The 19,318-nt window shown below is 56.1% G+C and overlaps 8 protein-coding genes across 8 annotated transcripts; 5 read left to right on the top strand and 3 right to left on the bottom strand.

Moving 5' to 3' along the window:
• Positions 1-725: 725 nt before the first annotated feature.
• PHSY_002184 (hypothetical protein) lies at positions 726-2,296 on the top strand (the record flags this gene model as incomplete). The annotated part of the gene is made up of 2 exons (XM_012332808.1): positions 726-910; positions 2,164-2,296. 2 exons carry the CDS (start codon positions 726-728, stop codon positions 2,294-2,296), a joined length of 318 nt encoding a protein of 105 aa, XP_012188198.1.
• Positions 2,297-4,908: 2,612 nt separating this feature from the next.
• On the top strand, positions 4,909-5,613 carry PHSY_002183 (hypothetical protein; the record flags this gene model as incomplete). The annotated part of the gene is made up of 1 exon (XM_012332807.1): positions 4,909-5,613. The coding sequence occupies one exon, from the start codon at positions 4,909-4,911 to the stop codon at positions 5,611-5,613; it is 705 nt and encodes a 234-aa protein (XP_012188197.1).
• Positions 5,614-6,472: 859 nt separating this feature from the next.
• Positions 6,473-7,687, top strand: PHSY_002182 (potential GPI-protein transamidase complex subunit; the record flags this gene model as incomplete). Its single annotated transcript, XM_012332806.1, has 1 exon — positions 6,473-7,687. The coding sequence occupies one exon, from the start codon at positions 6,473-6,475 to the stop codon at positions 7,685-7,687; it is 1,215 nt and encodes a 404-aa protein (XP_012188196.1).
• A 1,280-nt stretch (positions 7,688-8,967) lies between these two features.
• PHSY_002181 (hypothetical protein) lies at positions 8,968-9,863 on the bottom strand (the record flags this gene model as incomplete). Its single annotated transcript, XM_012332805.1, has 2 exons — positions 8,968-9,678; positions 9,783-9,863. 2 exons carry the CDS (start codon positions 9,861-9,863, stop codon positions 8,968-8,970), a joined length of 792 nt encoding a protein of 263 aa, XP_012188195.1.
• A 273-nt stretch (positions 9,864-10,136) lies between these two features.
• PHSY_002180 (NADPH dehydrogenase) lies at positions 10,137-10,977 on the bottom strand (the record flags this gene model as incomplete). The annotated part of the gene is made up of 3 exons (XM_012332804.1): positions 10,137-10,294; positions 10,457-10,475; positions 10,858-10,977. 3 exons carry the CDS (start codon positions 10,975-10,977, stop codon positions 10,137-10,139), a joined length of 297 nt encoding a protein of 98 aa, XP_012188194.1.
• Positions 10,978-11,596: 619 nt separating this feature from the next.
• On the top strand, positions 11,597-13,729 carry PHSY_002179 (scd2/ral3 protein; the record flags this gene model as incomplete). The annotated part of the gene is made up of 1 exon (XM_012332803.1): positions 11,597-13,729. The coding sequence occupies one exon, from the start codon at positions 11,597-11,599 to the stop codon at positions 13,727-13,729; it is 2,133 nt and encodes a 710-aa protein (XP_012188193.1).
• A 166-nt stretch (positions 13,730-13,895) lies between these two features.
• PHSY_002178 (hypothetical protein) lies at positions 13,896-15,836 on the bottom strand (the record flags this gene model as incomplete). Its single annotated transcript, XM_012332802.1, has 1 exon — positions 13,896-15,836. The coding sequence occupies one exon, from the start codon at positions 15,834-15,836 to the stop codon at positions 13,896-13,898; it is 1,941 nt and encodes a 646-aa protein (XP_012188192.1).
• Positions 15,837-16,206: 370 nt separating this feature from the next.
• PHSY_002177 (hypothetical protein) lies at positions 16,207-19,292 on the top strand (the record flags this gene model as incomplete). The annotated part of the gene is made up of 6 exons (XM_012332801.1): positions 16,207-16,320; positions 16,525-16,745; positions 17,141-17,295; positions 17,490-18,336; positions 18,431-18,653; positions 18,750-19,292. 6 exons carry the CDS (start codon positions 16,207-16,209, stop codon positions 19,290-19,292), a joined length of 2,103 nt encoding a protein of 700 aa, XP_012188191.1.
• Between the last annotated feature and the right edge of the window lie 26 nt (positions 19,293-19,318).

Genomic DNA, 19,318 nt, shown 5'->3' with positions numbered 1-19,318 from the left:
ACACGCTCTCTCTCTTTTGGCTTATTTGGCCTCTGTGCTTTTGATCGTCTTTGTAGATACGCTCCTTTTGGACTCGTAACGCTCGTTTTGATCGCCTATCTTAAGTTGCAGCTCTGGGTTGTGTGTGGTATGCGATGTGAGGAGATGGAGTGGGTACGCGAAACATGTTAACCCGTGCTTGCAGACATCTTCAATATTAGCCAGAAACCTTTTTGGGTCCTCCATTTCGAAAGGCCTTTCTCCTTTCTCGAAAGAATACCTTTTCTGTAGCAGTCAGCATGTGGTGCCCAACGTCTCGTGACGAAATGCAGCCGGATGTACTCAAAGCATGGATTTGCCTGCCCGCGGCGAGCCAGACAACCTCGGCGACTAGTTGACTGAGCACCTCTCTTTAGCGTACATACATTCCAGGTACGGTTTCGGGAAACACCACCCCACCATGCGGTCAATTACAGTAGTGTGGGAGGTGTCGCGTATTGCGGGGGGGTCTGAGGTGAAACAGACACCGGTATGCGACGCGAAGCTACTGCGCGAAAGAGCTGTCCGGCAGATGCCAGTCAGCAGCCTTTGCTTGACACACGGTATGTTTTGAGCGATACGATCTCTTGCCCGATCGACGTCGATGCTGTCACGAGAACATGTGCTTGTCCCCAACCCGCGAGCTTCGCATTTACGACCAGCTCGGCTCTTGCACATTCGGAAAGCGGGAGCACAACCGTTCGCAAATGCAATTCGCTGCGGTCGATCAAGAATGCTCCAATCGGCGAACGGCGGTGACCACCCGCAACCGCCTGGGCAACGGAAACTCGCACAGCGGAGCTTTATCGCAAAACAAACGGCTATGGTTCAAAATCCGTCGGGAATTGAGCGGACGCCTGGAGAGCCGCAACGGATACAGTCGGAGTTTGGTGTGAGTGTGTGTGTCGCAGCAGAGCATGTGGGTTGCTGTGCGAGACATCTGCTGAGCTTGAACGATATTTTTTCGTCGACGATCACCTCATGGATTCGACTGAATGAGCTGGCAAGATGTTGGGAGGCACTGGGATGGATCGCCCAGGTTGGCCGAAGAACACATTGGATCGACATAGCGGCAGGTGATGTTCCATCCGCCGAAATGCGCCTCAACAACGTTTGAAGGTCAGAGTTCTAGAAAGCTGCCTCGTCGCGCCGTTTCGCACACATCTGTCGAACAAGACACACCCGTCGGGATCCTCTCACACGCCCGCTTCGAATGGTGGCTCAGAACGTCTATGTTTGAGGTGTGCCTGGATCGGAATGCTGTTGCGCTAACAAGACGCGATGCTCGGCAGACGAGCTCCGTCGACAGCGATGACGCGAATCTTGCTTAACCAAGAAGAAAACACTGCGTGACGCAAGCATGTGCTGCGATGGCGACGGATCAGTCGACCGACGGAAGCCTGTCAAGTGGGGAAACATGGTGATTCTTCCGGCACGTACGAAGTAGCATGGCCGAGTCGGGCTTTCTCGTTGATTTTCTTGGTGCGTCACCAAGCTGACTTTTCAGCAACACAAAAAGGCCTCGTCAAGGTTCAGACTCCTCCCGGCCATTCTCATACGCCCAGATCACCGATACTTGGCCCACGATCAGCAACGCCTTTGCTCCTCATACTGCGCCTAGAGAGGCAATCGGTTTCTGAAACCTGGCGCATTGTTCTCACGCTCCGGACTCAGTAGTCATCGTCGGTGAACGTCGCCCAACGCACTCGGTGCGAACGCAAGCATGGCTTGGGAAAGATGAGGTCACGAGCAAGGTGCGAACACCCTCGCTCGGTTGTTACGAAGCTGCGCTCAGAAAGGGCGGAAATTCGTCGGTGGAGGCTCGCGTGCCTCGCAATTTGCGGTCTTTGTTTGGTGCTTAGGTTTAGCCTGCCGGCAAGGTCGCTTGTGAGGGGGTTCGCTTCGTGAGGTCCCTCGCTTGCCCAGGCATATACATAGGAACGCCGCAAGACGCGTTGGCGCATAGAACACAGTGTGTGATTCTAGCGTCACGATGATCGAGGAGACGGCTCCCTTGATGATGCAGGTCCCAGCCTTCTCTTGTTCTCTAGTCGCTTCGGCACCACAAACAGCAACGATGATTCACTTGTGCCGTGCAAAGCGCAACCCCACCTGATAAGGCGCTCACTGTGGTCTTGTGATTAGGTACAGCGTCCATAGCGCCGACTGTCTGCTTTCATACCTCGGCCTGCGACGACCTCGTGCAGTTCCAATGACACAATTCTGGCGAATGCGCTCGTCGAATGGTACATGCACCGGATTTGGTGGCTCGTCATAGAAGCGACGCCTCTCGGAATCTGTTTCTGCGCTTCCATGAAGCGCACGGCTCTTTACATCCGGTTGAAGACGTCCGATCAGCGACAACGAGTGTTGCGGGGATTCCCACACCTGGTACTCATGGAAAGGAGCAACGAGGCGCACACGCGCCGCCTCGACTAAATGAAACAGCTTTGGCTGCTACAGTACCGTTGAGGTCGGCGGTCTTCTGACCTTGTTGACACCGACACTGCGACAAATTTCAAGCGACGCTGCCTCGACATGCTTGGGACCCTGCGATGACAGATGGATTCGACGAAAGATCGAAAGCCAGACACGCAAAGGGTATCCTGCTCGGCAGCCTTGCCGTGACCTGCGAGACACGTGAACAGAGCCTTCCACGACTCGAAACGTTGCGTTGCCCCTGCGACCCCTTCCTGCCAGCCAGTCAAAGCTTGCGGGAGGTTACTCGCTCGGTCGTCAGCTCTCCGACTGTTTCCCAAGCCCACTCGAACTCCGCGCGCATTAGCCTTCTTTTCCTGCATGTCACTTGCGCTTCCTTTCAAGCCCCGCCTTTGTTATCACTGACCGCCAGGAGCCTAAGAGGGAACAAGAAAGGGCGGAAACAACGTGGGCGCTGCCGGCAAACGCAGGACGAGACCGCCCCTTGCCTATGATCGTCCGTCCGGGCTGCAACAGCCGCCTCCTGCTTTTCCGCCCTGATCGTGTTTGCGATCAACCTGTGGATGCAGCTGCTGTAACACACAAGCACGCCTTTGTGACTCTGGCAGCAGCAATCATGAATCATTATACGTGGGATACTGTGCTTTGCCATAGCTGCCAAGCTTCTTAGAGGGTTTATTCAAAGTTCAAGAGGCGCTCATCACGCATTTTCGGCTTTCTGTGTTGCTTGTTGGGTGATTTGAAGTCTGAGACCTTTCTCACGCTAGCCGCTCCTCTTATGTTCCGACCTTGTGAGGGGTGTACGTACGAGGTTGATGTGAGGTCAAGAACCTGATGAGGTAGGCGCGCGTACCCAGCTCAGGATAGACCTGAGATGTGCAAGCACGCAAGGCGAGACTAGCCCGAATTCGCGTCTGGGACCACTTACTCGTCAAGTCAGAGCGGCACAAGCGGGCCATCTTTTGGTGTGGAAAGATTTGCGAAGAGACGATTTCCGTGCATTTTGCAATTTCCAACTCAGACAAGGCGCCCGGCGTTCTCACGCTCCTGCTTGTCACGCTGTCACGCTGCAGCGTCGGTTGCAATCCGAATGAATCCGACGGATGCCTGCACACTGCGGGCGTGGCTTCATTTCGAAGATCAATTACAAATAGGTTTTTAAAAATAAATAAAACGAATCGATCTCAGACGGCTTCTCAGCCCCGCCAGAAGCCACTTTGACCGCCGTCTACCGCTGTTCACAGGTGAACGGAACGTGCGGATGAACTTGCGACTGGCAGACGCTGGCTGGCTCATGAGCTGCCTGCAAGTCTTGAGGTTCGAGGCAACAGGCAAATGAAGTTGCGCATGACGCTGATGCCTTTTGCATGCCTCGATGCCGTTCGGCTTGCGCTAGTCAATGACGCTGAAAAAGAGTCGTCGACTGCCCTGCTCAGCCTCTAGATCAGAGACTCTGCATCGCCTTGCCTCGCTTCTGGGCCTTCTGACCTGGCGCGTTCCTCTGCCCGCTCCTACAGGCACCACGCTAGAGCTTCATTCTGTGGATCGCCATTGCTTGGATCCTCCATCGATTCTGCCGTCTGTGCGATCGTGCCTCTTTGTACGACCTGCCCTTACTTCCGCATCAATCAAATGTGTTTACTCTTAGATTTAATTAGAATTTTAAGATCGATTTTCGAGCGATCTTCGACCGGGAACTGCCGTTCTGATGAACCCACATTGCCACACTGCCGATCTACCGCGCCTCAACCTTTGTTCCCCTGGTCAAGGAATGCAAGGGCTCCTGCTCAGCTGTCCTGCCGCTTGTCAGGCCCTTATTCGGCCACCATATGCTGTCTTACGCTCTCCTCTAAATTTATTCTTTGATTTGTTTGCCAGGCGAAAACGCACTTTTCCCTCTTGTACGACATCATGTCTCAATTGCACCAAGTTGCTGTAACGTCCGGCGCTAAGTGAGCCGATGGGATCCTGCAGCAGCCGCCAACGACACTGACACAGTGGCAAGCCGCGTCTAACCCCTTGTCCTATCCTCTGTGTGTGCGCCACTGCCGTCCCACCCTTGGCGACCGCCTGCGAAATCGTTGTCAACATCCCTCTCTCTCTCTGCGAGGCCCCCCTTGCCGCACCCGTGTGGTTGTGCCTGCCTCCCTGCCCTGGTCGATGCAGCTCGCTTCTCTCGCTTCTCCGGATGGGCTTCCATTCGGGCGCTGTGAGGTACGACAATCGACTGGATGGCGTGAGGCATGCCAGTCACCTCGGCTGCAGTTATAGCTTATAAGGAAGCCTGGTATCTAAGGCACGACCCGGTTTTGATTGCCCCCTACCTCCATCCTTTCTAACCACCACTGCCATCACCGTCGACTTGACATCGGTGCTCTCTTCACCCTCTTGTTGCTATTGTGATCGCCGCTTCGCCTCCCGACCCACACCACCAACACATCACCATCCACAATGCAGTTCAAGGCCGTAGCGCTGATGGGCTTGGCCGTTGTTGGCGCTGTCGCCGCAGCCCCTGCCGCCGTTGAGCGCGACAACGGTGCGCCCGCCGCCGACTGGGGTCTGCAGCCCAACAAGCAGTGGTCGTACAAGCGTGACACCGGCGCCCCCTCTGCTGACTACGGTATCGACCCCAACAAGCAGTTCGCCTACAAGCGTGACAACGGCGCTCCTGCTGGTGACTGGGGTCTGCAGCCTAACAAGCAGTGGTCGTACAAGCGTGACACCGGTGCTCCCTCTGCTGACTATGGTATTGACCCTAACAAGCAGTTCGCTTACAAGCGTGACAACGGCGCACCTGCTGGTGACTGGGGTCTGCAGCCTAACAAGCAGTGGTCGTACAAGCGCGCCAACGGCGCACCCTCTGCTGACTACGGTAACGACCCTAACAAGCAGTTCGCCTACAAGCGTGATAACGGCGCTCCTGCTGGTGACTGGGGTTTGCAGCCCAACAAGCAGTGGTCTTACAAGCGCGCCAACGGCGCACCCTCTGCTGACTACGGTAACGACCCCAACAAGCAGTTCTCCTACAAGCGTGATAACGGCGCTCCTGCTGGTGACTGGGGTCTGCAGCCTAACAAGCAGTGGTCGTACAAGCGCGCCAACGGCGCACCCTCTGCTGACTACGGTAACGACCCTAACAAGCAGTTCGCCTACTAAACGTACCACCCCGGACCCCCGGATTCGCGGATCGTCCTAGTTGACATCCCCTCGCTCGTTCCTTGTCTCCTCAGCATATCATCATTACCTGTTTAGACTGCTTTCCTTTACCTGCTATGGGCTCCTGTTTTCGTCGAGCGCATAACAGACGCAAAGAGCCGGAGTTTCGATGCTTGATGTCTCGATTGCGTGCCGGTCTTCTTGTTGAAGCGCTCTGTCTTTGCTCTCACACGCACAAACCACACACTCTTTGTACTATGCAGTAGTCGGGTCGAGACGTCTCGATCCCTCTCGCCGTTTCTCTTTCCTGTGCTTGTTCCGAAATACTCAAATGCATGCAATCGTTGAAAAATTACATGTCTGACCAGAGCGATGTGTGAAAGATGGACGTGGTGTCAGAAGTGGCGGTCGTGGGTTAGAGTGTGGGGTTGAGGACGAGGAAGATCGCGCAATGGGTCGGAGTTGGCAGCCATGTCTCAGAGGTGAGCTTTCTGGTTCACAAAAGCTCTTAATAAACTCGACCATGAGGGTGAAGACGTGGACAGCGGTGGATGTGGTACATCGTCACGAGCTGCAAGGACGCCAGGGAGCTGGTGATTGCTCGTATGATACCGAGCTGGGATGGTGTGAGGATGGCGAACGGACAAGTCGAGGGGAAAAGAGAGAAGAGCCCGAGATAGTGGGTCTGCAACCGCGAATTTCTCAGTGAGGGTCCCGGAAGTCGGCGCTGCGAGTTGCTCCACCTGTGCGTTGGAGCGGCACGCTTAGTGTTACTTTCAACGTTGCCTTTTGCCATTCCATCATCCCGCGACGCTTAGCTTCCGTCTCCGGAACGACCCGAGGCGACACTGGGACGACGATGACAGTCGTCGATACGGCAGATGCCGCGGGTCCGCACAAGGTACAGCAACGGCGAAAGCAGCGCACCTCGACGACCGGCGGACATGTAGCAATACCGAAAGGCTCACCATCACGGTCAGGCCGACGTACAGCGTTACGTATACTGCTGCTCAGCATCCTCGTAGCTTTACTGGCCGCCATCGCGATACCCTTCGTGTTCCCAGAGTCCGTCTTGACATCGGATCAAGTTCAACAAGTGACGCAGTTCTTCGAGCGAGCAGGACTCAACGACGCACTCTCAACCCTCGGCATTCCCACCACCAACCCCACAACCACACAAACGTCCTCGCACCTCTCCTCCAACATCACTTCGAGCCTTCGCGGAGGCCACACGAACAACTGGGCGGTGCTGGTGTGCACCTCGAAATTCTGGTTCAACTACCGACACATCGCCAACACGCTCGGCATGTACCGCACCGTCAAGCGTCTCGGCATCCCCGACTCCAACATCATCCTAATGCTAGCCGACGATGCCGCCTGCAATCCTCGCAACAAGTTCCCTGGCAACGTATGGTCATCCACATCCAACCGACTCGATCTGTACGGGCACAACATCGAAGTCGACTACCGGGGTTACGAAGTGTCGGTCGAAAACCTCATACGGCTGCTCACCGGTCGACTGCCACCTACAACTCCCAAATCCAAACGGCTCGAAACCGACGCACGCTCGAACGTCTTCCTCTACATGACCGGACACGGCGGCGACGAGTTCCTCAAGTTCCAGGACTACGAAGAGATCTCCGCCTTCGACATCGCCGATGCAGTCGAACAGATGTGGCAGAAAAAACGCTACCACCAACTCTTCTTCATGGTCGACACGTGTCAAGCCAACACCCTCTACAGCAAGATCTATTCCCCCAACGTCTTGGCTACCGGTTCCAGCGAAAAAGGCCAGAACAGCTACAGCCACGGCGCCGACGACGATCTCGGCGTCGCCATGATCGATCGCTTCACAAACTTTGTCCTCCAATGGATGGAGGGTATGGACAAGACGAGCAACGCGACTATGAAACAGCTCTTCGATGCCTACGACAGTGCAGTCATCGAAAGCGATCCGGGGGTGAGGACGGATCTGTTCGGAAGGGATGTTGCGGATGTCAAGGTGACGGACTTCTTTGGTGGGGTGAGTCAGGTGGATCTGACGCCCACGAGGAGGGATGTCATGCTCATGTGAGATAGAACGCTCAATCTCTACAGAGGACGTGTCATTACGCGGTGGTGTGCAAGCACGAGTCGCGATCGTGTGAAAGCTCGATTTCGATTTCATGAAGCGATCAAGCTAACGTTTTACCGACGCCGATGCGAAGATCAGCCGACAGAAGGGGACGACAAGAGTGGATGGCGGCGCCTGACAGAGGCATTGTGCTCGTTCTGCCGACGACGTGGGCAGCTGAGAGCTGTGCGAAGGTGCGCAGATGGAGGGTGTATGGTAGAGGAGCCGTCAAAGGTGCTGAAATACTCACCTCGCCAAATTGAGTTCTATGTTTAACTTTGCGTCTCCTCTCCGTCGTGCAGGACCGTGTTCCAAACGACTAGCTTTGCGACTCGCGACATCGAGACAGCGTGGCGGGTCCTGATCCAAGCGGCTTTGACGAGCTGACTGATGAGTCTCTACGCGGTAGGGCAGAGCGGCTTCTCTGCCAGTGCGTTTGCCAGTGCGTTGCTCCTCGCTGATGAAAGAATGTACAAGAAATTCGTCCGTAGAACATTAGGTGGCTAGCCTTCTGACGGAGGGACCTGCCTGGCGAACAAACAGGAAAGCAAAGCATGCGTCAAAGGCACAGATGTGGTAACAAAGTATCGGAGAAAATGCCGTGCAGGGAAGCAGCTGTTCAAACTGGCATCCAAGACCTTGCACGTCAAGACAGAGCAGAAGCATGTCAGACAGATGAACATCACCTTTTCAGAGCCAGTGGGTCCCGAAAGAAGCCGAGGACCGGAAACGTCGACCTGAAGATTCGCTCAAAGAAGAGAGGCCGTAGATCCAAAGCGTAGGGAGTCGGTGAAGGGTGTTCGTTGCGGCATCGGTGCAGGCGACCACAGAGCCTCTTTGACACGATCGCGGTAGACCCCCGGGGTCAGGCGTTGCTTGCTCTGACGAAGAAAGATCGAGTCGTGAGACTGCGATCGTTCGAAATCGTTGAAACCGTCAGGTTATGGGGAACACAGAAAGCGCGAGGATTAGAATTGCTTGCAAATGGCAGAGAACCATCGTCATATGCGGAGAAAGTCGGACCAGTGGAGCCATAGTGCCGTGCGAAGACGAGATAACTTGAGCAAGGGAGCCGATCGGTTCGATTGGAATGAAATGGAAGGAGCCGAGGAGCCAGCACGGAAGCGACATTGTACAAATATCAGGAGATACATCGAAGATTTGAAGAGCAAGCGGGGAGGAACGGAGTCTTGTCGGCAGTCATTCTTTCTTGATTGATTTTGAAGGGCGAAAGCAGCAGATCAGTCATCGCGAGGACGAGAAACGTCATCGTCGTCACGAGGTGGAAGAGGGCTTCGGCTGTCGTAGCGACCGTTGCGCTCAGGGACAGGCTCGCGGCTGTCCTCGCGGTCACGAGGCTCGCGGCTGTCGTCGCGTCGACGAGGGGGAGGACTGTCATCGCGGCGGCGGGGAGGAGGGCTGCGGTCGCGCTCATCGCGAGGCGGACGGGCGGGGTCAATGCGGAGCTTGTAACCGCGAAGCTCGACACCCTCAATCTTGTCGAGGGCACGCTCATAATCATCGCGGTTGTCGTACTCGATGACACCCTCGTCCGGGCGGGTAGCGTCGACATCTGCGAACGAGATGGATCCATGCTCGCGACCGATGTCCTTCAAGTCCTGCCAGCTGGTGTTGGGAGGAAGGTTCGAGACGATGCAGCGGAATTGACCGCGGCGAAGGCGGGGCTCGCGTTTGGGAGCAGGAGGAGCGCCGTATCGGGAGGAAGGAGCGTCGCGGCCGTAGCTGCTGCCACCACCACCTCGACGATCATACGAGTCGGCGCCGTAGCCAGCGGGTTCACGGCGGCGCTCTCCGCTCTTTGCGTGCTGCACTACGATTCGCTCTCCCATGAAGTTCTTGCCATCAAAGTCCTTGACGGCGTCCTCGGCGTCGCGAGGGTGCTCGAACTCGACGAAGCCGAACGCGCCCATGATGCGGATGTCATGCAGTCGCTGTTGCAAAGGGCGAAGTATGGCAAGAAAGCGTATGTGCGTGTGAGTATACAAAAATCATCGGACACGGTGAGAATAGAAGCTTGACAGGTGGAAAAACTTACGCCATAGTCGCGGAATAGATCCTCGATGTCACCGCGACGGACATCAGGAGGAAGCTTTCCTACGTAGACTCGAGTAGACATGATGGGTTGCGGTCTGAGAGGACGATTGCGGGAGTGAGTGGTGGAGATGGAAGGAGTGGCGGAGGAAAGGAGACGAGAAGAAATCCATAATCACGTTCGGTTCAGCGCAGAGTGTCGAAAGGCGTAGAGTGACCTGTATTCAGTCACACTTCCACTTTGCACGGCTCTGCAGCACCTCAGCGCTGTTTCTTGCCGCTTCTCCTTGCAAGGTCGCGGACAGGGCAGCGGATAGAATTTCTTGGGACGAGGGAAACAATTTCACGAGTCTAACACTTAATGATCCTTGCGTGCGAAGAAGTAGGGTCTACCATCGTGACCCTTGAATCGGACTTGATCCGACACTTCAGCATTCAGCTTGCCGATGTGATCATAGCTGTCTAGAGCAGATAGCAGGCAGAAGCTGGGAAGAGCGGGTGGAGCCGCGGCATCACCTGGCAAAACAGGAAAAGCGGGACAAGCATCGTGGCGAGCGGCAAAGAAAACAAATTGCAACTTCTACGCTGCAATAATGCATCGCGTCAAGAGGCTGCACACATTCACGCCCCTTCCGGCTACTGTACTCAGGTTTCGACAATGGCCGTCTTGCACCTTACCTCTGAAGCGAGCCGTCTGCTATCGAGTTGAATCGACAAGATTCAGCCAAAAAGCCCATCGGCTGCGTGCAGTGGATAGATGCAGATCTCGGCAACACTCGCCTACTATGGCGCCCGTCTCAGGCGAACAAGATGATGAGCGGCAAGCTCGGATGCGAGAGCGCACAGACGCAGCTGCATAAATTGTGTTTCGGAAGCCTTCACCTCGTCTTCTCTGGAAATGGGATCCAGATCTTGGATGCTGCCGAGTTGCCCGACTAACCTGGCAAGCCGCATATGGTGTGGTGCAAGTTCCGTAGAAAGCGACGTAGATGGCATCACCATTATCATCGTACACTTGTACAGCAGATCAAGGAACAATGGCCTTGCATGGTGCCGACAATCATCGCATTACACTGTACCTGCACAGCCGAGCGCATCCGTACACGACCTGTGATAGGCTCTCGAGGTTTGAATTTGTTCACCCGGACATGCTCCAAGTATCTACGAGATGCACAACCAAGCGCTTCTTCCCACCGCATGGCGCCTTCTCCACGCCCGCGGTTTTTCAGTCAGTTGACGGGGAGAGCGTGTTTAGGGTGTTGCAGTTTGACCCTTCTGTTGCCCGCTTCGCGCATTTGCTTAAAATTATGTTTTCTTTATGTTGCTGTTACTGCAGGCTGCTGCGCTGAGGATCTGCGGCGTGAAAAAAAGGGCTCAATTCAGCTTTGCACCCCGGTCTGTCCGCCGTGCTTGACTTTGCAGCCTCGTCGCGGCACGCTTCCACTGGCTGACGTTCCCGTCGAGCTGGTCCGCGCCATTAATTCGGTCGGCGCATGGTTATCTCTCACTCTCTCTCGCCTCGCTGCTTCCCTTCCATCATCACCGCCATCGACCATTCCCGTTCCGCTACGAGGTTCGGCTGCTGTGCCGTCAACACAGAGCACCGACGCAGACGTTTGCGCTCACCACGCGCACGCGCACGCTCAGATCGGCGAGCATCAGCGACCCTGTTTCTCTAGCGCAGACTCCTCTTGACGACAATCACGACCTTATAACGCAGCTTGCCTGTCGGCCTACTTCGCAGACATCGCTGCACCTTTGGAAGCTATCGAGCCGACCCTGCCGCACTGACGAGCCTCAGATCTGCCGGTCCCAATCATGAAGGGCCTCAAGGACTTTCGCAGGTCTCTCAACAAGGATCGCCATTCCGGTGGAAAGCCTTCCGCATCCAGCGCCAGCCCGGGCACGTTTGCCAGCGTCAAAGGCGCCGTCGCTATCCAACCACCTAAGCTCGTCATCCGCGCCATCCGCGATTACAAATCCGCATCGCCGCACGAGCTCAGCTTCCACAAGGGCGACTTTTTCCATGTCATTGTCGACCCCGCTCCCAACGCGGATTGGTTCGAGGCCAGCAATCCTATGACCAACGCACGCGGTCTCGTTCCAGCCAGCCACTTCGACGTGCTCTCCAAGAGTAATCGCGCCAACCCAGCCACCGCTGCTGGTCCAGGAGCTACCTCGCCCACCATTGGCAGCATGTCGCCCCCTAACGCTTCCTTGACGTCCGTAGCAGCATCATCTTCCACTGCAGCCTACGGTGGACGTGCCGCCGGCGCCGCTATGACTGCAAAAGGCGGCGGAGGCCTCTACGCCGTAGTCAAGTACGATTTCCTCGCCGAACGGGCCGACGAGCTCGAAGCCAAGGCGGGCGAGTCCATCATCGTCATTGCGCAGTCCAACTTCGAATGGTTCGTCGCCAAACCCATCGGCAGACTCGGTGGACCGGGCCTCATACCGGTCGCCTTCGTCGAGATCCGCGACTTGGTTACTGGAAGGCCCATCGAAGATGTCCAGGAACTCATCGAGAGCGGCGTCGTGCCCAGAGTCGAGGAGTGGAAAAAGATGACCGCCGAGTACAAGAAGAACACCATCCCGCTCGGCCGCTTCGACTTTCCGCAATCAGCGCAGCCAGGCGTCGCTTCACCCTACACCAACATGGCAGCCGCCGCCTCCGGGAGCAGCGGTAACAATGTCGGCTTCCCACAGAGCGGTCTGCACGCCCAACAATCGTCCATCTCGTCTCTTCCCGTCCCTACACCACCACCTAAAGATGAGCTCTACAACCACGCAGGCGGTCCGCTGGGCGCCGCAGGGGCAATGCAGCCTTTCGACGCCGACGCCGTCGACCCGCTCGCACAACTTCCGCCAGGTATGTCGCCGGGCGAGCCGCTACCTACGGGCATCATCACATCAGCCACTGTCGACTCGTTCCACTACGAGCAGGGCGATTACTGGTTCCGCATCCAGGCAACACACGTGGCCGGCCCTTCTGCATCTGCACCCGCCAACGCGCCCGCAGCGCCCGACGGCGAGGAACGGGATCTCATCCTCTACCGTCTCTATGAAGATTTCTACGAGTTCCAGATCGCACTGCTCGACCACTTCCCTGCCGAAGCCGGTCGCGAGACCGACGCAAACGGTCACGCCAGCGAGCGTATTCTTCCCCTCATGCCTGGACCCCTCGATGTCGTCGACGATCTCATCACATCGCAGCGTCGCGTCGACCTTGATCAGTACATCATCGAGCTCTGCTCGCTTCCCGAATACATCATGCGTTCCGAATTGGTGCGTCTCTTCTTCGAGCCTCGACCTGGTGATCATTGCACCTCGCATCCGCCAAGGGGACCCACCGATGAACAAGATCTCGGCTTGCAGCAACAGGAGTACGGGTACCTTGCCGGAGGCGTCGACCAACGGGCGAGTCAGCAGCTGCGAGGCAATGGCGTCGACAGGTACGCCGAGGATCAGCCCGTGGGTAACAGCAGTACATCCTCGAAAGCGGAGGACGATCTCAGCGCCAAGATGCGCAAGGCTTCGCTTGTTTCTGGCTCAGCCGGCGCTTCCTCAGGGCAACGTGATTCGACGAGGAGCAGCGCCGTGTTTGGCGGGACGGGCGCGGCGAGCACGGGTCGTACGTCGCAGGCATCCAGTGGACACCGAAAGCAGAACTCGTCGGGTCAAGGTGCAACTTCGGGTTCGGCGGCCAACGTTGCGTACCATCGAATCAAGGTGGCTCGTCGAAACGATCTCGACAGCGTGATAGCGTTGCGCATGCCACCGAGTCCGACGTTTGCACAGCTGTTGGAGAAGACACGCGAGAGGCTGGGTGCGGATGTCGGAGCGTTCCAGTGCAACGAGAAGCCGGAGCCGATCGTAGACGACGCTTCGCTCACGGCTTGGTTGGACGAAGCTACGGATAGAGGGTGGAAGCTCATGTTGCATGCTTCGTAGCGTCTCTCACTGATGTTATTTCGGCGCTCTGGTGGTTTTGGGTTGAATAGACACTCGATTTGGGGCAGCAGCTGTAATTTGTTCTTGGCTTGATTTTGTCACCCTGCGATACCTCTTTTTTATCTTTTGGGTGCGTTAATACATGCATTGCTGTCCATCACTTTTGCTAGACTCGATAGACGAGTTTTCCTTTGGAGAAGGATCTGACGCCTTTGAAGGGTCGATACGGGTGCGTGTTGGTGTTAGTCAGGTTGACCGAGTCCACCTTGAGGTGGGAGAGGGGTTGGGAAGGGTTTGTCCAGCTGAGCGTGATGGCGCTCGAATGGGTGGGTGCGGTGCGCGGATCTCCGGTGGTCCAGGTGAGTTTGAGCAGGCAGGGTCTTTGGGATGCCGAGGGAAGCAGTTTGGGTATGGTCCAGCGGACGATTTTGGTGGAAGGGTCGTAGATGTAGTTGCCGTAGACGTCGCCCGTTGAGGGAGTGATGGAGGAGTTGAGGGTGGTTGCGGGGAGGGGTCCACCTCCGACGGCGGCTTCGAAGGAGACGACGCCAGGTCCGAGACCGAATGTGATGGTGACTTCTTCAAGCGTTCCCGCTGGATCGGGGCCTTTGGATGGGCGTGAAGCGGGCTGGGATGACAGTGAGGAAGAGGTCGATGTGCTGGTGGAGGGTGATGCTTGAACCTGGATGAGTGCTGTTCCCGAACCCTTTTGCAGCTCGATACAATGCGAAAGCTGCACGGGGATCGCCTTCGCCCATCCATTTGTCGGGCCTTTGCTGCCCGACTTGTCTGCATCAGCGACCGCAAGGTACGGCTGTCCAACTCGAAACGATACCAACTCAAAGTTGCCATCCGGGGGAACGAACGACAACCTCCTCTCCTTCCTCCACACTCTCCACCTAACACACGGATGGAAGCTCTCGTCCTGCACCAGGTTCGGTGCATTGAACGTCAACGACAGATCCGGCGTCCCCGACAACCTCGCATTGCACTGCACCGCTGCCCACACGTCCAACGCGATCGGCTTACCCGTCCTCGAGACCACACCTTCCAAGCTCTCGACCAGATCAACGTACAACTCATTGTTCGTGTACTTGGAATTCGGTCTTCTCCACGGGATCGTCGATATCAACGGCGGCGGTGCAGCAGATGCCAGACCGGACACGCCTACCGCTTTTACCAGCTTTCCGACCCAATTCGGCGGAAGAACGAGACTCTTGAGCATGTTGACTTCGGTGGTGAGGATGTTGCCGTCGGTATCGACGATCTCTTCGAAGAGCTGGTAGACGATGTCGAAGTTGTCACGGAGCGTGTCTTCGGTGAGCAGGGTGGGGTCGGTGGACTGAGTGAGGTATTCTTGCAGGATCGAGATGAAGGACCGTAGGAACGTGAGGGGTACGAGGGGGTCGATCTCGCGGGAGACGGGGCAGAGGTATCGGAGCGGTCCGGAAGCGACGTGGATGAGGGCTGCACCTTGTTCGGCGAGTGCTTCGGCGGCGTGTTGGACCACCTTTGCGCCTCTCTCCTCTGCTGTCGCTGTTGTCAGTGGTATGGTGAGTGTGTGTGCAGAGGTGTCTTCTCCTGCTGCTTCTGATGATGCTGCTGGTTTGATTGTGTTGGACGTTTGTGTAGATCCGGCTTCATCCCAAACGTTTATGTCTTCAACAGCGGCATTCGAGGATGCGGCACGGCTGGCGGAGACGCGCGCACTCAGCTGACTGGCCAGCGAGAGCTCCGCTAGATTTGTTGTCACATCCGCTGCCCCCTCTTCGTCTGTATCGCTGTCGTCGTCGTTCTCCGATTGGTTCTGCAGATCCAAGGGGTTGACATCCGGTACGCCAGGCACCCAGATGACGGGCTTGATATCTTTCGTGAAGTAGATGCGATTCGACGAAGGTCCTGCTGACGACGAATCATCTCCTAGATTTGAGCTGGATGCTGAAGAGGACGAGATGTGCGCATTGGCCGAATTGATGCCTGCCAACAGGGTCGCAAAATAGTCCGAATGGAGGAGAGGATACGAAGGGATGCGGTTGGCAAAGTGTGAATGCACCACGGGCCGACCATCCGCACTCAGCACGATGATGCCTTCCAGCTGCCCAGACATCGCGCTAGACCCTTCGTGAATGAATGTCCGTGGTCGCTGATGGTGATGATGGCGGAAGGATGCGAGAGCGAGGTTAACGAGTCCAACACCTGTAACGAAATCGAGAAGGTTGAGCGTGGGTGTGGCAGTGTCACGTGACGCACCTTGTCCAGGGTCCGTTCAAGGAGGAAAAATTCGCAACATTTCTCCACTTTCTTTCTTCCTTTCCACACCTTCCCCCTCGCATCCCTCACACCATCCACCCCTGTCGAACGATACCTGAGGAGGACGGAACAGTCACACACACAGCATGTCATACCAGGCAAGACCAGCAGGATCAGCGCCGAGCGGCGGCCCAGGCTTGGGAGGAATCGCATCTCGCAACCCTGTGATGGAGTACATCTGCGCCGACTGCGCCGCCACCAATGAGATCCGACCAAGGGAACCCATCCGTTGCAGAGAATGCGGTCACCGTGTCATGTACAAGAAGAGGACGAAGCGTATGGTAAGTTCTGATTCTATCTTCGTGGTGTATCGGTGCGCCGACGAAGCAAGATCGGATACTTTGTGGAAAGATGAACAGTTACTGACTTTGCTTTCGATGTCTCGTGCGCAATGACAACAGTTGCATTTCGAAGCTCGCTAGATGGGAGTATCTGCCGCGCAGCTGGGCCACGTGTGACGTCGGTCGTCTCGACTCGGTCGCTAGTCTGATGAAGATGAAGGTGGATTCCAGGTCCGTATCGAAACAAATGGATGTCGATGCGCTGCATTGTTACAAGGCCGTGACGGCACGCCATACGACATACGAAAGACGGCTGTTACGTGCTTCTGCACGGCAGATACCAGTGCATCGGCTTGGTCAGACACGGCTGTGATCGATTCGCGCTGGAAGGCTGCCTGCCTTCGTTCGTCTTCGCTTTCAGTCAGGTACCGAGCCCCTCTTCCACAGTCTTTTCGACAATCTGCAAATCACCCAGCCAATTCCCCTTCACAAAGCCCACATTCACTCTTCGCTTCGCCACACTGCCTACCGTCTTCGTATAGCGGCGCATCATTCGCAGTCCCCTCCCCGTCCACCTCACTCTTTTCTCGTTGTATTGTCTTCTCCTCACCTTGTACTCTTAGCATACTCTCTAGAACCGGTTCACACATCATCGTCCTATAAGCCATCCGTCAAGACTGGGGCTCTCGCGCCACTTCGACATTTGGGGCTTGCTGAACGGCTTCGACTGCAGCAAGCAGGGAGTGAGTGTGTGTGTGTAACTCGCCTGCCACGCCTTGTCTACAACACCGTAAGGGTGCTGTCGTGTGCCGTACCACAGTCTTCCAATCCTCTCCCGAATTGGACCGCAACGGATTGTCTGGTGCGAAGCGAAGCTGCCATCTGTGGCCTCTTGCTGGGAGCACACCGAATGCTCGATTCATATCGACTGTATTGCCGTTGGGAAGGCATTCTTAATGAGAAAGAGGCGGGACGGTAATGTTGCCGGATCTAACAAAATCAGGAAAACGCGTTGTGCCGAACACCGCGGATGTCGTTGCATGCTGTAGTGTGTGTGTTGGTGTGGACCAAAGGGAACAAAAAGGGGGGCGATGCGCGATGCTGTCACTGATCCACGTTGTGACAGGCATGCGTGTTTCAAAGCATTCCATTATCTTTCACAATCACAGCCGTACCAACTCCTCCTCATCCACCATCTGCCGCTCCACCGCGAAGAGCCGCAATCATGGCAAGCGACACACTCTCCGTACCCGACTCTTCCTCCTTCAGCCACGTCGACAGCAACGGAGCAGTCGAGGGAGCCGACATGCGACGCGCCTCTTCCACATCTTCCACCTACTCGCACATTTCCGACGCCTCCAGCTCCGGCGATGCTCTGCGACCGACGCTCTCGCGCGCCTCGAGTCTAGCGTACTCGGACGATGGATCCGTATCCACGCCCTCGTTCCGCACCAATCATTCGAGCGCATCCGCGTCCATGGAAGGCATCGATCTGCTCGGCACCTCCGGTACCGCCGGCGCGCTCCCCCTCAGCGACCTGTTCGAAACCTACTTTTCCCCACGACTCGATCTCGCCGGTCGAAAGTGGTCCGCCTTCTCCGGAGACATGAAGTCCCGCGCACGTCGTCGTCGCGAACAGCTCGTCCGCAAAGCCCGCTCCAAACGCGAACTTCAGCAGATGGACGACGAACTTCAGAAGATGCGTTCGCGCGTTTCGAAACGCATCGAAAACCTGCAACAGAAGTGGATGGATGCAAAAGTGGTCCGTTTGCGCGATAAGATCTCGTTCGTCGTAGGGGTGTGCAATCTGGTCGTCAGCTCGTTGGTGTTTGCGTTGAGACCGGAGCTCATCCCGACATTGTACTCGGTCTTGGCGTTGTACTTTTTGCCGTTGAGGGTTTGGTCGTATACCAGCAGGAAGTGGCATTACTTTTTATTCGATTTCTGCTACTTTTTGAACATGGCGAATCTATTGTTCATCTGGGTCTTTCCTCACTCGGAGTTCTTGTTCACCGTGTAAGTTTACGCTCGGGAGAATTTGCGGGCTGTTGTAGGGAGGGACACTGACTTTATCGTGGTTGCCCTTTTTGATGCGATCCCCCGGAAACAGCTGCTACTGTGCGGCTCATGGTCCACTGGCGTTCAGCGTCGCCACATGGCGAAACAGCCTCGTCTTCCACTCATTGGAGAAAATGACTTCGCTGTTCATCCACCTCTACCCTCCGTTCGTCTTTACAACGATGGTACACTTCATGCCTCACGATCAAGCCGTGACTCGATTCCCCGCCTTGAAAAACCTGACCACGTTGAACGGCTACACGAGTTTCTGGTTTGTAAGTTTTCCTTTCCCCTTGCCTTTCCCCCACCGCCGCTTCTCATCAAGCACACATCTCACACTGACCATCTTTTCTTACTGTGTTGGGTGACAGAATGTGACGATCTACTTGATCTGGCAACTAGTCTACTACGAACTCATCGTCATCCGCAAAAAGACCAAGATCGAGACGGGCGAACGCATCAACTCGTACTCGACCATGAGCAAGGGCAAAGGTCCCGTCGCCAACCTCCTCGGCAAAGCACCGCCCAAACGTCGCGAACCCGCGTTCATGCTCCTCCAGTTCGTCTACACCATCATCACCACCCTCCCCGCCCCTCTGCTGCTCTACCCGAACCGAACCGCTTCCGGCGTGTTTTTCGCCGGCATCTTTGTCATTAGTGTTTGGAACGGTGCGAGTTACTACGTAGAGGTGTTTGGGAGGAGGTTCGAGAAGGAGCTGGTGCAGTTGAAGGGAGAGTTGGAGATGATTCAGGCGCAGGAGAAGGTGGTGGCGGTGGGGAAGAAGGGCGAGGCAAAGGCGGAGGACTTGGGGAGGGAGGAGGACGCAGAGGGAGAGGGAGAAGAGAACGAGGAAGAGGCGGCGGCAGCGGCTAGTGGGTTGCCACAGGGTGGCGAGGATAAGAAGGATCAGTGAAGCATCCTCTCAAAAGTCATGTCCTG

This window comes from Pseudozyma hubeiensis, assembly GCF_000403515.1.
Source record: "Pseudozyma hubeiensis SY62 DNA, scaffold: PHS22, whole genome shotgun sequence".
In the NCBI taxonomy this organism is placed as follows: Eukaryota; Fungi; Basidiomycota; class Ustilaginomycetes; order Ustilaginales; family Ustilaginaceae; genus Pseudozyma; species Pseudozyma hubeiensis.
The sequence above is the reverse complement of the archived record's forward strand: the minus strand, read 5'-3'. Positions and strand labels throughout refer to the sequence as shown.